We start from the raw sequence: 15,969 nt of genomic DNA, 5'->3' as shown, positions 1-15,969 counted from the left end.
AGAGTGACTAATTGGAAAATATAGCTTGATTTCTCTAATTGTCCCTTCTCTCTTTCTTCTTTTTTTTTTTTTCCCCAGTATTAAACAACAGAGCACTTCTTGATTCTAAAGAGAAAGACCAGAGGAAGAGTGACATGACGGATTGTTTCCTGGGATCAGCTGTGAGAGCTTTGGTGACTCTTGGCCAGCCTGCAGCCCTGGGGGTTCTGCTGGCTAGAAAAAGTAAATTCCTCAAAAGAAAGTGAGCTAAGAATAATCTTCAGAGTGCAGAGAAAGAAGGGCAAACCAACGGATCTCCTCAAGACCCCTTTTCCATTCTAATCATTATTCCTGGACTGCATTAGACACTGCTGTGTCTGTAGCTAAAGTCATTTTCAAGAAAACTGAGTCATGTCTGACATCATCGCACATCCTGGAGCTTGTCTGGAACAGATACATTTCTTTTTACAACAGGATTAAAGCAGCCTGTCACTTCAGCATATTTGAAACTCATGAGAAACAAGATACATAAGATATTCCTCTTCTAATGATAGAACTCTGTGGCTGTTACTATCTTCCATACTGCTCTAATACTTCCCTCCAAATACCATAAAGCTGCTATACCATGCTCTAAAACAGCAGTCAGTGGTATTTCAGGCAAACATCCCCAAATGTAGTCAACCTGCCTCCCACCCACCACCGAAAGAAATCTCAGCACTTCTGTGCTTTACATATAGCTTTCCAAATTTTTGTTGTGTATGACAAGCAACTATTCAGGCATCAACTCAAGTCTGCAGTAGCTGAGCTCCTTGGCTGAAATGCCAAAAACCTGTCAATGGTTTTCAGAAAATGCAGAAGGGATTTTTGTAAGGAGCCAGTTAAAGGAGAACTCTTAACAAAGAAGATGCCTGTTAGACAAGGTGATGCACAGAGTGTGCTTATCCTTTGTGCTCCACAGAGCTTCTGCCACACTTCCTGACAGTCAAATAATGCATCCCACACAAACCTAGTCAACTCGAGACACTATTTAATGCTGCTGAGTCTGCATTAGAACTTTGAAATTAGCCCACGAAGATGACAACAGAAGCATAGGTTAAGACAGTCTAGACATGTAGCTGGGTCTTAGAAAAGAAATAAGAAATTCAAGGTATGAAACTAGGAAAACACATTGCAGCAGCATCATTGCAGTTCCAAGAGGAGCTTGGACAGGGAGAAATGAAAGATTCTCACACACGAAGTGTGTGTGTAAAAATCAAACACTGTTCATTTAAAACAGTGCTCTCCCATCACTTGCCCAGACATTGTTGGATTGATGTTTCCACGTAGTTTATGCAAACAGATTAGAATAATTCTGTATACCTAAAGCCTTGAAAACCAAATTAAATTTACGGGTCAAAAGACATTGTCAACTCTACAGGAAACGTGAGAAGCATGTTCTGGCAAATACGAAAATCAATCACTTGATGTGGCCTAATGCTATTTAAGTATCCACCTGCTTTAAAGGGTTGCAATTTTTTTTAAAGCATCCAAAAAAAGAGACAAACCAATAAAACTCTACCAAACTGCTTTCCCACTTTTTTTTTAGAGATTTTTATTCTTTAGCAACCCTTGGTCAAAAGGGTTAACCTGAACACTCACAAAACATTTATCTGGTTTTACTAAGTAGGTATTAGCTAACAATTCACTTTAAGATGTGCTAATCAAGATGTGTGGTATTAAAACCCATCAATATAAAAGAAAGATGTGCATCTACAGTCAAGTGACAAATTAACAGCAAAAAACATTTGATCCTTAATTTACCTAAATTACTCTGTCTGTTAAAAGAAACTCCAACAAAACCAACGAACAACATACAGATGATTTCCAAACTAAATAACAGAAGTCAGCTTTGCTGCTATGCAGCTCTTAGCCCAGACCACACAGGCCCCAGTAACACACAAACCACAGCAGTTCTTATGCCTGAAAAAGCCATTGTTCCTGCTGTTAGTTCTGGGGCTACATAACAACTGTGCACATGGAACAGGGTTTTAAGTCCTCCCATTATTTTAATAGCAAAAGGGACTCAGATTAATGGCTTCCTAACCCGAAGTGGAAGAAACTAAACTCAGCTCTCAAATCCTACCAAACACCAGGATGGAGCTGCAAAAACCTTTCATTTTCCACCTTACATATCAGCCTGCAGCTGTGTGGTTAAAAAAACCACAAGGATCTTATTTTTGATAGTGTTTCACAAGCATTAGCAACTTCAGATGTGTGTGTGTGTTCAAGTCTATTCACAGTCTTCAACTGTTATGACATGTATGGACATACTTTCCTAATCACTTCTACGAGTCGAAACAGGCTTAGATTCATCAATCAACCTCCTTATTTATACACTAATAGATATGTGTAGGAAAGATGTATGAAATATCCTACAGCTACAAGACTTACAAGACTTTTATATCCCAGGGAATGGGATGTAAGTGGGCTACAGTCCATGTCAGCCTGTCATACAAGAATCATACCATCCTAGCAGGAAAAAGCTGAGAGGGAAGGAAAAGACAAGTTGTCACACTTGTTTTCATGCATGTTTTCACACTTTGCACACTTACTGGATCAACCTGCCATATAATAACAGTTGTGTCCTTAGATCCTGTTGCTAATTTAGTGCCGTCGTTGGAGAATTTACAGAACCACACTTCATTACAGTGCTCCGTTAGGATCTGCTGGGTATAGCATGGGAACTGTTTCCTGGGAAAACAAAGGGATGCATTTGCAGATTAGTAAGAAAGCAGTAAGATTTTTTTAAAATCAAGCTACTAAAAAAAAAAACCTAATCAAACAAAAACCTTATTTAAATGCATGACCAGACAACTTGGAAAACTCCTCTATTAACAGCTGCTTCAAATAAGTACAGAACGAAATGTCTTATCTGGCAACAAGCTCACACCATCAAGCCATCATAATGAACCATAAGAACATAGAACCGTTCTTATTTTATATACTCTCATAATTTGTTATGCTTTCATGTAACTTGGAATAAAACTGGCCTCATCAGGAGTGTAGCAGTTTATTACTACCTAATTTTCTGACGTATCGAAAATACTATAGGTCTCTCTGAACCATAAGTGCAGTGTTTTAACTCCTGAGGTTTTTGTAGGTATCCAACTCACTTAGCTATATTTTCCTAACAAATGATTCTTACATAAAAGCTTTTTCCTGATTGTGACCTTGCAATAAATTAGATGTTTCTTTGCCTTTGTTTTGTCATTTTTCACCTTCTTTGCAGAGTACCACACACAATATCTTAGATATTGCATAACTAGCAAGACACCATTGAGCTTTCACCTTGAACACTTTTCCCTCCCGAAATCTACACTATTTTGTAAAATGTGGTGTTTATCAAACAAAATATTACACAATAAACTACTGAAGAAGATTAAAACATTCCTCTAGAGCCGATATTTAATATTCTAGTTACACAATGAGAAAAAGCTAACACTCAAAATATTAAACTAGGTGAGAACTGGAGACAAGTTTTATTTGATTTAGATCTTGCCTACAAGCTCTCAAATAAGAATTTCAGAGCTAAGATAAAATAAATGTAGGCTTTTACAGCAGATGTCTCTTTTTGAAGTAATACTGCAAGAAGTACAAGTTCATTGTTCAGATGCACTAGAAGATAGCCTCTAACCACAGACATTTTTTCTTTAACTGCAGAGATCCTGAAGTGGTTTAGTCTTAGGCTGAATTTTTACAGCACCCAGTGCAACAAGGCAACACAACTCTGATGGGACAGTGGTACAAAGGGAATTACAGGGCCCTTGAATGTACAGTTGTATGTATCCCTGGAGATAAACTGGCTTTAAAAAAACCAACCAAAAAAACAACAAAAACACAACACACCCCACAGACCAAAGGAAAGGAAATAAAAACAAAAAAAATTAAACAACCCCCCCATTAATTTAAGCAAGAAACTTACTTCCTTCACATTCATGTTTACAAATACAGTTTGGTGACAGCCAGACACCTAAAAAACTACTTCTTGCCTGAAGCTAAAAAAAAGTTCTGCTTCACACAGTGTCTGTACCTTTTCAGTCTATTTTCTTTTACTAGAAGAGCTTCCTAGACTGTGCTTAAAGACTATCAAGCAGCACTGAACAACCATAGAGTCTCATTTCCTGTCCTGTTTTAGAGGATAAAATGTACATATATATACATATCTGTAATTCGCTTCCTTGGGTATGTCTATACTTACTTGTTTATAGAGAAACACAAGTGTGTTCTGCTCCTGCTTTCAGCTGACCAAGAACTGCCTGGTTGCCCCTGGAAGAACACTGAACCCAAGGTAAAAAGCCCCACCCATGAAAGACAACCTTGTTTTCCTTGAAGTCTAAAGGGAAGCAGGCAAGCCCTTACACAGACATGTGCGCCTACAGGAGCAGGGTTTCATTATTATTTAGCCATATTGTTAAGAGTTAACATTTTTACTCAGAGCAGCAACTCGCCCTAGCAGGTGAGGCTGCATCCATAACTCACACAAAGTACAAGGAGCACACTGTATCCCAGGAAAGTCTTTTCAGCATATTTCATCTCAAAATAATACTCTATGGAACAACAGCTCTTCCATATTAAAGCTTAAGAAAAGCAGCCAAGGTTCTGCAGACATGAAAGGCAAGCAGGATAATGCTGGAGCACACAGTTTTCATAGTAAGATGCCTTTAGGTTCCTAGAAGGGGTGACACACAGTTGATAGAGCTGCTGCAGACACATCCCAATACTGAATTATGCTATTCATAACCCAGTCTGATCAGGGTGCTCCCACAAAACTAACTTAACTGTGAAACACAGAACCCAACAAGTTTGACTTCACAGAGAGCAAAGCTACATTAAACAACCTGGCTGTGGAAGGAAATAGAAGCAGTCTTGAAACAAGAAACCAGAACCAGTTGTCTTAACAGCTTCTGGTTTTGGTAATTAGACATTACTGAAGCTCAAAGGTTTTTATCTTTTTTGAAGCATTTCATTAGAAATTATTCTGTTCAGCACTAAACACCTGAATTATGCCATTCACATACTGAAATAAAGCATCCAATAAAGCTTCCTGTTGTTGTATTTAGACAAGTTCAAAATTATAGAGTAAAACACTAAATAGCTACCTTTTTATTCCCTGTACATACAATGAAAGATTTATTCCTCAACAAAACACAAAAAAAACCCACCAAAAAGCCCCAATACACCCAGCTAGGCCAAAGGCTCTCAAAACCAAAAATCATCATCCCCAAGAGCATCAATTCAATTCAAGCATGCTTAACCAAAATATTGCCTCAAGTCCAAAACAGATTGGTTCCAGCTAAAAAAGGGAAACTTATCAATGTTCCATCATTTAAGTAGTACAGGACTTGAACTGTCTAAGCTATTAGACTACTGTTACTTCTGTCACCTTGATCAAAATTTGGCTTCCACTGTCTAACTCACCTCAGTATGCGCAAGCATGGCAGCCCGTACAGCACACCACAAACTGAACCCAGACCCCTGCTACAGACAGGTACAATAGGACAAGGACAGAATGGAAGCCTTTCATTTCAAGTGAATTTTTGGGTACTTTTTTGTGGGGGCAGGCGTTGCTGTTGGGGTTTTTTAGCACTGAGTATCTATGTATGTATATACACACGGAATATGCAAGTTTAGGAAGTACTACTTTAGTGAAAAAAAGGAACTAACAAACCAAAACCATAAACTGTGGCCAAACTTTTATGTCAAATAGATTCAGATAGGGGAAATTCAAACCCAGGTTTGTTGCATGTAGTACCTTTTATATCTGGCTCTATGTAGCCTGACTTCAGTAAATCATGCTCTCCACAGTGATCTTGAATGCTCCTTGGGGTTTGATTAGTAATATCAAACTTGTTGCACAACATCCAACACTACTCGTGGACTTGTTTAAAGGTTAAATCTCTTTTAGTCTGATTTTAAGACTCTCTTCTGAAGGACGGAAGCCACAATATCAGTATAGGATCATTTCCAACAGCTCTTAAAGTGGGCAACGGTCAAATGTCTGCATACACATGCAGCTGCTGAAACAATGCAGTGCAGCAAAATTGTAAGCTAAAAGGTTACTTGAATACATAAAGTGCCAAAGATAGTAATTTTAAAACTTTAAGATGGCTACAGTGAAGTACTGTGGAAGTCTGCATCTTTAAAAACTGATTCCAAGTAACTCAAGAATACAAGTCAAAACAGATGAGTTCAGAAAATTTCTATAATCAAGTTTATCAGTTCTTAAATAACTTCCTCCAGTGAGCTAACCTTAACATAAAAACAATTCCCATGTAAGCCCAAGTGTTAGCCTGTTACATGGACAAATATATACAATGTCCCATACAGCCCTTATGTTCTAGCCCTCATTCCCTTAATCCAGCATGCAGAGCACAGCAGTTTTCCATAGAAGTTACACTGGGTTTTTAGGTCCTTAGCCAAGTTTTGCTGAATGAGGAAAAACTGCTCAAGTCAGCCATTTGCTAAAAACATCTTCCTGTTTCATGTCTATTAGAGTATTGCATTTTGAAGGGTCAGAAGCAGCATCGATGTCGTTACCAAAAAAAGTTACCCAGACAGTCTAAAGAGCCAATACAAAGGTATAAGAGACACTCAATTCTTACTACCTTACAAATCTGAGAAAATAGTTCTTTATATTATTCATATTATATATTATGTAAATCAGAAACATCCATTGCACATTTCTCCTCTGTTTTAACCTTTGTGTCTAAAAGCACCTGTGTCCACTATTAAAAGTTACAACTGAAAGCTGAGGTCATAGGAGCATGGTTCAGTAGGCTTTCTGCATTCCAGTAACCTTGAAGACAGAGTCTGGATAAGCAACACACTACTGATTCTCCAGTGAAAAAACACAGCAAGCCTGTGTTGATGAATAGAGACCGGCTGTCCAAAATGACAAGAAATAAGTGGCTAAGGATTAGCATAGCAGTATCTTCTTTTCATACCAATCTGATTAAAATTTTAAAGCTTCAGTCTGATCCCATTACCCCACATCCAGCTACCAAAATCTCGACACACCTTCTTTACTCCCCACCTCCACTGCTCATTTAGCGCAAACTGCTTTTTCCCAGTAAAATCCTGTTAAACCAACTCAGAATAGTTTTCACGCTTCTCCTAACAATCAGATTATTTTAAAACCCCAAGAAAAGATCCTGTTGCCCATCTCAGAAGCCAGGAAGGTATCTTACCTACTACAAACGTGATCTATTAGCAGCGAGACAGAATCTAGATTGCTGTCTAGTTTTGTGTTGTGATATAGGCACCGGTCCCGTTGGAGTTCCACAGCCTGGCGCAGCAGGTTCTGTAAACGCCTCGGAGGAAGCATCACTGATGGGGGTAGGTAGGCTTCAGAGGAGTTAGTAAGAAAAAACAAACAAATGAAGAAAAAAAAGACTTATCAAAAGTAAGTTACAAGTGAGAGCATACCTTGATTTGAGTGGTTTTGGAAGAGACCTTAGTAAATAATAGCACACAGCTTGTCAAATTTACAGCTATACACCTGGAATTATAAAAGCATGAACTTCTGGAAAGCAGAGCTGTATGCAAGGTATTTGTTGTTATAGAGCATGTTGTCCTGGCCAACAAGCACCACTTACACAAGCTAACTCAAAACTCAGTATTTAACAAAATCTATAATGTTGTAAAACAACAGTACCAGCTGTGTTCATTTAAGGAACTGTCTATTAGCACTATGAAAAGAAAGAATACCATGAGTTTTGCAACTCTGGTACATAGTATTACAACAGCCACAAGAGAGAGGAGAAACCATAGTTCAGAGCAAATTATAACACCACCAGTACCAGTATCACTAGTGGTAATAGGCCACACTTAAGTTTCCACCACTTACTGCAGCTGGCATTTATAACACACACCCACCCCTCCCTAAACCACACATTTAATCACCAAGGTATACCACTGCTGCATGCAGCAGAGCTAAGAAATAACAGTTCTTATTACAAACAGTTTATCAGAGACAGCAAAGGGTTAGGTACAGAAGACCAAAGGGTAAAGGCACCCCCATGAATCAAGAAATAAAAAAACCCCACCAACCAGCAAACAGAGTCAATTCCCTGAGATATGTAAGTTATACTGGATTTAACAGAGGTGAGAAGAAATTCTAAGCACTAGAACATCTTACTCTGGAGTTTGTCCAAAAGTTTAGATCTGGAAGCTGTTCCTTTCCCTTCCCACTCTGCTTTTGCACGCAAGTCTTCTGCATGGCTACACATCAGGTACCTGTTTCAAAAGTGCACATACACCAACAGACCAAGTCTTTTTGGAATCATTCTTTTCACTTCTAAGCATGATACAGATCATAACGTTTTTAATGAACTGGGAACAGGTGACTTAAACTTGAGAGCAATAGGGAAGAAGGCAAGGAACTATTTCACACACACACACGTCTTCTGAACAAATGTCCGCAAACTGCCCATAGAAAAAGAAAATAAAACACAAGCAATTTTAGGAAGGTAGAAATGTCTTATTTTCAGCTAAGAACAAACCAGATTACTCACTTAATTCCATTATAAAGTAACTGGCTAATAATTCTCAAGGTCAGATGGCCATACATATGTACATATGTATTAATTTGGGTTCTAGTAGTATTAACGTAAAACATCATCAGGTTGTTTTCAGGCATCTGAAACAGAACACTGTCTACTGAACAGTATTCTTTATTCAGCATTTTATCACATCTCACTACAGCTTATTAATCACCAGCATAGTAGCTTTAATACAGTTTGAGTGTTCACAACATCAGCTATCAAAAGCTACAAAATTCCTTAAAAACCTTCTCTGCAAGAGCTCTTAAAGTCCAAACACTTACCCACTAAGGACATGAATGCGTTCTGTATTATATTTCAGAGGCGTCAGTTCACAGCGTAGAACCTGAAGTGCCTCCAGGACCTTGCCATCCTCCAGGTATTCCAGGTACTTCTGCTGCAGCAGCAAAAACTTCATCCTCTGACATGACAGAAAGCAGCAGTCAGGGGAAAAAGGTTGACTGAAGTTTCAGAAAACGTTTGAGCCTAAACAGAACAGTAGAAACCATTCTACTATGCCCTTCAGAAATACAGCTCTAAGTAACGTTTCATTACTCAATTTCTTTTGTTGGGTTTTCAACAACATTGCAGCAATCAAGCTATCCATGAACTTCCTCCCTGCCTGATGGGGCTCCAAGTATGTTTCTATCTCATTGCCCAGATCCCCCCTGCGACGGGTCCCATTTTCGCCTGCTCTTTAGTCATCATTCTTCAAACCCTGCATTAGACAGGCTTCCCAGTGCAATATTCTATCAAGGAAAGGGCCCCAAATCAGCTATTCACATATTTAAGACTGCATGACAGCACAGAACACAACAGGACAACAAGTTCTCACACTGCTTACATAGGAGTTGACACAGATTGTTTGCATAGCTGCATAACATATAACAGTAACAAACTGACACTGCCTGAGGTTTTGGGGTTTTCTTTGTAGTTCCATGTTAACTTGTTTTCCTTGGGTGTTGTTTTCAGGATTACGAAAAAAATACTGTTTCCTATATTTAGGAGTCACTTCAACACTCTGAATTAAGTACTGTTATTTCATAGTGCTCCTTTCACTTGTACAGTTTTTGGTTGTTTTCTTTTTTTAAAAATAAATAGAAAGCCTGCTATTGTAACAACAAATATCTGTGGATTTAAAAAAAAAGGGAAATTTGGCGTTAAGTTACTATTTAAAAAAAAAAACAGAAGTCCTAGAAATTTCTAATTCTAATTTAGTAGAAACACAGTTTGGTTGTTTCTAGGTGAAACCAACTATCTTGTGTTTGTACACATATTTTACTGCTAGCAGTTATCAGACAAATAGTGGTTTTGGTCCACAAAACTCACCAGGTTAAAGAGGAAAATGTACGTGCTGAGACATACTGGTGAGAAACAGACTGGAGATAAAGTGTAGCAAATTACATTTGCCTTCCTAATGAATACACCACCAGCTCAATCACCAGTTTCCTTTGCTTTCATCAGACCTCAGGCACCTCACTATTTTCATGCTCATATTTGGTCAATGTTTACTTAGTTTCAAACACACTGCCAGCCTCCTTAATAATCGGGAAGTTTAAGATGTTCCTGTCCTATTTAAGCTCACATAAAAGTTTAAGGCTTAGTAGATGTTAAATCCAAAGTTAAAATATAAAGCATTTTCATTTCCAGAGACACTCAGTTCTTCAAAAGAATGAAGTTTCCACATACAGTGCTACTAACTTACCACACAGCTTTGTGAAGCATAAAACATGACACAGTACAGATGATTTATGTTCAAACTTGTCTGTAGTGCTCTGCTGTCCTGTATCTGACAGGCAAACCTGTATTGCACTCCAAATCCAGCTCTTTAGTTTATCTGAATTTGGAATTATTAGACCATTACTGTACACATCTTCCAGGTGAGAACTTTTTTCGACGTTCTGACATGTGAAAAACCAAATGAAAGATATCCCAATTATTTACAAGCCCAGTGGTTGGCTGCATGCAGCAGGCCAGCAGACCTCACGCTGTTTGCTTATATACCAGCAGCAGGAGGGATAAGAGCTTCCTCCCCCAGCTGTGCACATGCTCTCTAGAATACATGGAGATGCCCAGGTAGCAGACACACACTGTACTTCACTGCTCTTAGTCACCTCACACTGATGATCACCACCAGATTAAAAATAGCCTGATATTTCCAGTTCGTAATAAAAACTGAAATTCCTCCCTATTTTCCTTCTCCACTCACAGCATACAATATTTATTAAATTTATATCATATTTCCATTAAATGTGATGGCCTACCTTTTCTCCCTCCTTACTTTTAGGACTTAGCACATAAATTTCATTTTGTTAGAGGAAAAAGTAAAAAGAACAGAAAACCCCTATAACATAGGGTTTATAACATCAGTCCCAGCAATTTCATGAAAGTATTGCAGGAATACTACCACTCAGAATGCTGTTGCCAAAGTGGTGTAATTTCAGTTCTAGGTTAGAAAGTATGGTTTAAAAAAAGAGGTCATCGGTGCCATGTGTGACTTAGGCATATCAGGAATATGAAGGCCTCCAGAAAAACAAAGAATTATGTATTTCATGCAGCAATCTACTGTTGCCATAATGGAGAATTAGAATAGAAGATAAGCAGTTTGAAATAGTAGCTTATCGAAAGCAAAGGGCAGGGACTATAGTCTTGATGGGGAAATTAAATTGATTTGCTAAGTTATTTTGATAACTGCTCCAAAACTTGCCCTACAGCATACTCAAACAATGGCATGAACTTCCTCAAGGCAAAAGTCACCCTCCAGTAATATCACACTGCAGGTCATTTTTCAACATTGGGACAACTCACGGTCTCCTAATTCTCATTTTTGCGCAGTCAGTGACTTTGCTAACAAATAGCTTTCTCTCAACTCCTTTATGCCCTCGTAATAGTATTTCTAATTTCTTCCAACACCACCTTCTATGACATCCAAGACCATTTTGGGTACATCATCTCTTTTACAGCCCAAACAACCTCTTCTAGAAGGAAAGAGAACTGTTTATAATATTGACAGCTGTAAAGTAAAAGCAGAAACTCCACTGTTTAAGTAGCTTATTCTTTCTCCATATTCTTTAGCTGCCTTACAAAGAAGGGAAATCAAAATTATCATAATCGAAACCAAAGTAACACAAGTGCCTGTGATTTGTTATCATCTCAGTGTTTGCAAAGGAAATTCAACATCATTACACTCATTACTGTTTAACAATTTAAAATTCAGACACCATCACTGCTTAGCTTATAGCCAAGATTCCTCACCCTGAAGAACCTCTGGAAAAGTCCAATCCAAGTCTCAGCACTGCAGTCTGGCTGGTTTTGTTCAGTTATTACTACCTCATCCTGTCTGTCACCTCTATAGAAAGGATGAGGATAAAGTGCATTACTTTGTTGTTTCTACAAGCTATTATTTAAGTGTAAATTGAACTCAGATTACCCTGGGGCAAAACTAAGAGTTAACAGATTTACAGTGTTTTGTTTCTTTTAGTGTATGCACTATTAGCATTTTTCTTTCTTCAAGCTATAGCCTTCGATTACTAATAAGAATGCTTAGTACTGTACTCCTTCCTTGTCTTCATTGTTAGTAGGAAAGCCCCTTCCAGAATCTTAAATTCTAGGACATCTGGCACGTCCCGTAACTCACCAGCACTACGTAACCAAAGGTGAAAACCTCAGCAAACAGAACTGTGGAAGGAACAGCACAAACATACTACCACAGACAAGAAATTGGGTCGTTCTGATCAGTAACTGTAACTAGCAGTAAACCTTCAGAAGTTTTATGAGCAAAATGCAAAATAGCCTAAGTTTAGGTTTAGATTTTGGTGTTATTTTCAACCTGCGTAAATTAACAAGCTCCACAACGGTTTTATTAATGTACTAGGAGTTCAAAGTAAGTAAACATTGCTGAAACAACTGTTCTTTGAATAGGTAACTAAAATACATGGTGAAATTATCAGCAGATGTTTCAAAACAAACTCAACACAGTAGCTGTCTACTTACAGCCTGCAGAACTAAGACCTCAGTTTTCTTTATCCTGTAGTCTTTTACTTTGATAGTTTTGTAGAACACTGATGAAAGCACTTAAAAACAATCTAAAACTTAAATACCCTGATATGTAAAGGGCAAAAAAAAATTTCTCTACAGAATTCAGCAAGGAATTTAATGAGGCTTCAACCAAACCGAGTCCTGCCACACAGCGAGTAATTAACTCCAATAGGGAACTGCCCTTAATGCTGGTAGCAAGAGGGACACCACGCAGGCAGGTGGAGCACTTCACCCAAATTATAATATTTGACTCCCTTTTTAGATTGTATTGCCTGCTGCATGCTGTATACTTCCAGAATAAGTAAAGAGAACAGTTTGAAGGTATTTTCTAGATGACTGTAGAGGAAAAATCTCCAAGTTTCTTCTTAGGTTCAAGTAAGTACCCAAGACAGATGCCATCATATGCTTGAGTAGCCCCAAAGTATGCAAAACCTCAGGCGGGCTTGAAGTTAGTGTTTTCTAACTGTTACTCAAGGAAAAAAGATCATTGATTCAATTATAAAGTTTTCCTAGAGATTCTCTAAGACAGCTGTATCTTACATGCTGGAAAAGTTAACACGACTAATCACATACTGTACAGCACTCAGTTGTGTTGACACAAACAGAAATCTCAAACTCTCCTGGGTGCTGCCACACCCTCCTCCCCCCATATCAACACACTGCATCAAAGCTTTAAAAATTGAGATTAGCCATTTCATATTTAGATTTTTCACCTGTAGAACTTAAAGCACTTTGCAGAAATCAGGAAATTAAACATAAGTAGAATTTTTAAAATACATATGCATCTCCCTTCACTGACCAGACATTTCAAAAGAAGCTATGTATCCTGGTTATTTTGTCCAGGTCATATTAACTATAAGAAAAAAAAACCAACAAACCCACTCAAACCACAAACCAAAAACAAACCACAAAACACACACCCTACTTAGTTAAATACACTGTGTCATCTAAATTTTTAGGTACCCATTCTTCTTGTATGCACACATTTTTAAAACATCTAGTCACACAGTGTGAGTCACAAGTCAGGAAACTCAAAATCCAATTTTCTATTTTTAAAGAGTTACCTGCAGCAGCACCTTGTTTGGACTTTTCCAGATCAAGACATTTATCAGCTTCATTAGCTCTGACTTTACTGCAGTTGGGAATACCTACAGAGCATAAAGCATCCCTCCTTACCTGTAATGATCTTTCTCTAGCTTCCCAGCTGCTGACAACACTAATGCCCACCCAGAACCTCAACCATGTGCACGAAAGCTGGACAGAGAGAGACAAGGAGACTGTGTGCACACGATGGAACACCCACAAACTCTCAATTTATCCTTGCAAATAATGCTGTCTTACTAACATACACATGTAAGACATTCAAAACTGTTACCTGTTTTAAATTATATCAAGTTTATATAAAGGAGATCAACTTTAAAAAGAAAGCAGTTAATATTGGTTCAGGTAAAGTTCAGTCTAAACCAAGTATTTTTCCTGAACCAAGCTTTATGGAACCAGTTAAGACATCAACATTAGAGAATGCTCTCAGAGCCCTTCTGAACAACAAAAGGAAAACATTTTTCTCAAACTGAGTTCTCCAAGAAGTACAATGTTGATAACTCAATTAAACCTCTCACCTCACTGACATACAAAACACTTTAATACTACAGACAAACTTCCTAACTTCAGAAGTCAGAAACATGAGAAAATTTGTTTCAAACTACCATTAATAGTCCCATATAGCAGTTCCATATTTTCAGTCTGCACAAACTTTTGAAAGCTGCATACAATATTCTAAACTCCTTCAAGTCTTTGACAAAAGAGAAAGTGAACTACTGTCCTAATTAAGAGGTGCTAAGCTTTGACCAAATTAATAGGACCAAATGTAAACTTCTATCAAGTACCCTCTGATGTTTTGTTAAACATCTCTTTTTCCTACTTCACTTCCTGTTCTCTCTTTCTCTCCCTCCCCCACCAGACAGGAAATTGTCTTGACAACAAATGAATCAGCTAGAAGTGGAACTAAGCAGCCATCAGCTGATTCCTCATTGTTTACAGTCACAGACACTTCAAAAAGCCTTGCTACTGTTTGTTTCCTAAGTGACCATAGCTGTTCTAACTTCATCTCATTAAAATAAATGTTTAAACACAACAGAACAAGCTCTTTGAAGAGCCAAGTAATGATTTTCATCTTGAGATACAAAAATCAAAACAAGAAACGCTTTACTCAAAGCAACTGAAATCATAACAATACATATTGTAGCTGTCAAGTCACAGGATCCACCAACCTTCTATTTCTAGGTTTATCTTTTTTTTTTTTTAAAAAAAAAAGCCACCCAAAGAGAAAAAGCTCTAAATAAAATCCCAAACAGCAATACAAATGCATTTGCTCTTTAAAAGCCATCTGGAAAAGCAACAGTATTGTTCATGGTCTATAGCAGCCTCTATATTCTTGTAATGTGCTATTACAATGCCAACTCCACATTAGTATTACTGCATTTTATTTCTGAACTTCTCTTCCCCTCAAGAAAACCTAACTCCTATAAACACAGAGATTGTGAGAAATATTTCAAGGTTGAAATTAGTATTCAACATAGGCAGTTTCTACAGAAACTGACCTATTTTAGGACTGTGACAGGATTTATATTTTATCAGTTAGGTATGTTTAATGGGGTCTTAATATTCAGTACACCAAATCTTAGCCTCAACACTTTTGGGCTGCCTATCTCACATTCTACAACAGAATAAAAAAAAAGTTCAGATTAGTATGACATTTGAGATAGCATGCAAGCAGCTTAAAGTAAACAAAAAAGAGAAAACAAGAACTATGGACAACCAACTCCATAGTGAAAGATTACATCACTACAATTAGTCCAACTACACAGCTCTGAAAGAGTTCAAGTGTGCCTCTTACCACAATTGCATGCGGAGAATGCACTAAGGCCTTAAGTTCATTCAGGTCGTTCTCAGCCTGCAGAAATCGGCATAAGAAAAAAAAAAAAAGTATATAAGGAGGGTGAATTTTGAATTCTCTCATAGATACTATAAATTTCAACAGTGGTTAATACAGTCCTATAAGCCCTACGTTACCTTATCCCATTCTCCTTCCATGACATGATTGCGGAATTTGGTAGCTGAAGGATGTTCTAAACGACATCCTGACTCTTGCATGAGGAGATCAACAGTCTGGCTGCAGGAGAGATACAGTGTAAAAAAACCCGACCAGTTTCACCCTCGCAAATACACCGCCTGCTATGATAACAGTTTACCATACCTTAAAGTAACTTTAATAAAACAAGAATACTATGACCAGATTCAGATGCTTGTTCAAGATTATCTCAGTTGCCTGAGACATGTAAAAAGCTACCTCTACCTAAAGCAAGTTGTCAAG

The 15,969-nt window shown here is 37.9% G+C and overlaps 2 protein-coding genes across 2 annotated transcripts in view; one reads left to right on the top strand and one right to left on the bottom strand.

The window, feature by feature from the left end:
- Nucleotides 1-3,216, top strand: part of CNIH4 (cornichon family AMPA receptor auxiliary protein 4) — a 28,906-nt gene extending 25,690 nt beyond the window's left edge. The window contains exon 5 of the mRNA XM_048296131.1: nt 79-3,216. Within this exon, the coding sequence (XP_048152088.1) occupies nt 79-103 (25 nt within the window). The 3' untranslated portion in view covers nt 104-3,216. The remainder of the gene's footprint in view (nt 1-78) is intronic.
- WDR26 (WD repeat domain 26) overlaps nt 1-15,969 on the bottom strand; it is a 31,565-nt gene that overhangs the window by 13,620 nt on the left and 1,976 nt on the right. Inside the window, exons 2-7 of the mRNA XM_048296127.1 lie at nt 15,669-15,768; nt 15,493-15,549; nt 8,843-8,979; nt 8,156-8,253; nt 7,206-7,362; nt 2,571-2,709 (exon numbers count right to left, since the gene is read on the bottom strand). Coding sequence (XP_048152084.1) covers nt 2,571-2,709; nt 7,206-7,362; nt 8,156-8,253; nt 8,843-8,979; nt 15,493-15,549; nt 15,669-15,768 — 688 coding nt within the window. The remainder of the gene's footprint in view (nt 1-2,570; nt 2,710-7,205; nt 7,363-8,155; nt 8,254-8,842; nt 8,980-15,492; nt 15,550-15,668; nt 15,769-15,969) is intronic.

Source organism: Corvus hawaiiensis, chromosome 3 (genome assembly GCF_020740725.1).
Source record: "Corvus hawaiiensis isolate bCorHaw1 chromosome 3, bCorHaw1.pri.cur, whole genome shotgun sequence".
Lineage (NCBI taxonomy): Eukaryota > Metazoa > Chordata > Aves > Passeriformes > Corvidae > Corvus > Corvus hawaiiensis.
The sequence above is the reverse complement of the archived record's forward strand: the minus strand, read 5'-3'. Positions and strand labels throughout refer to the sequence as shown.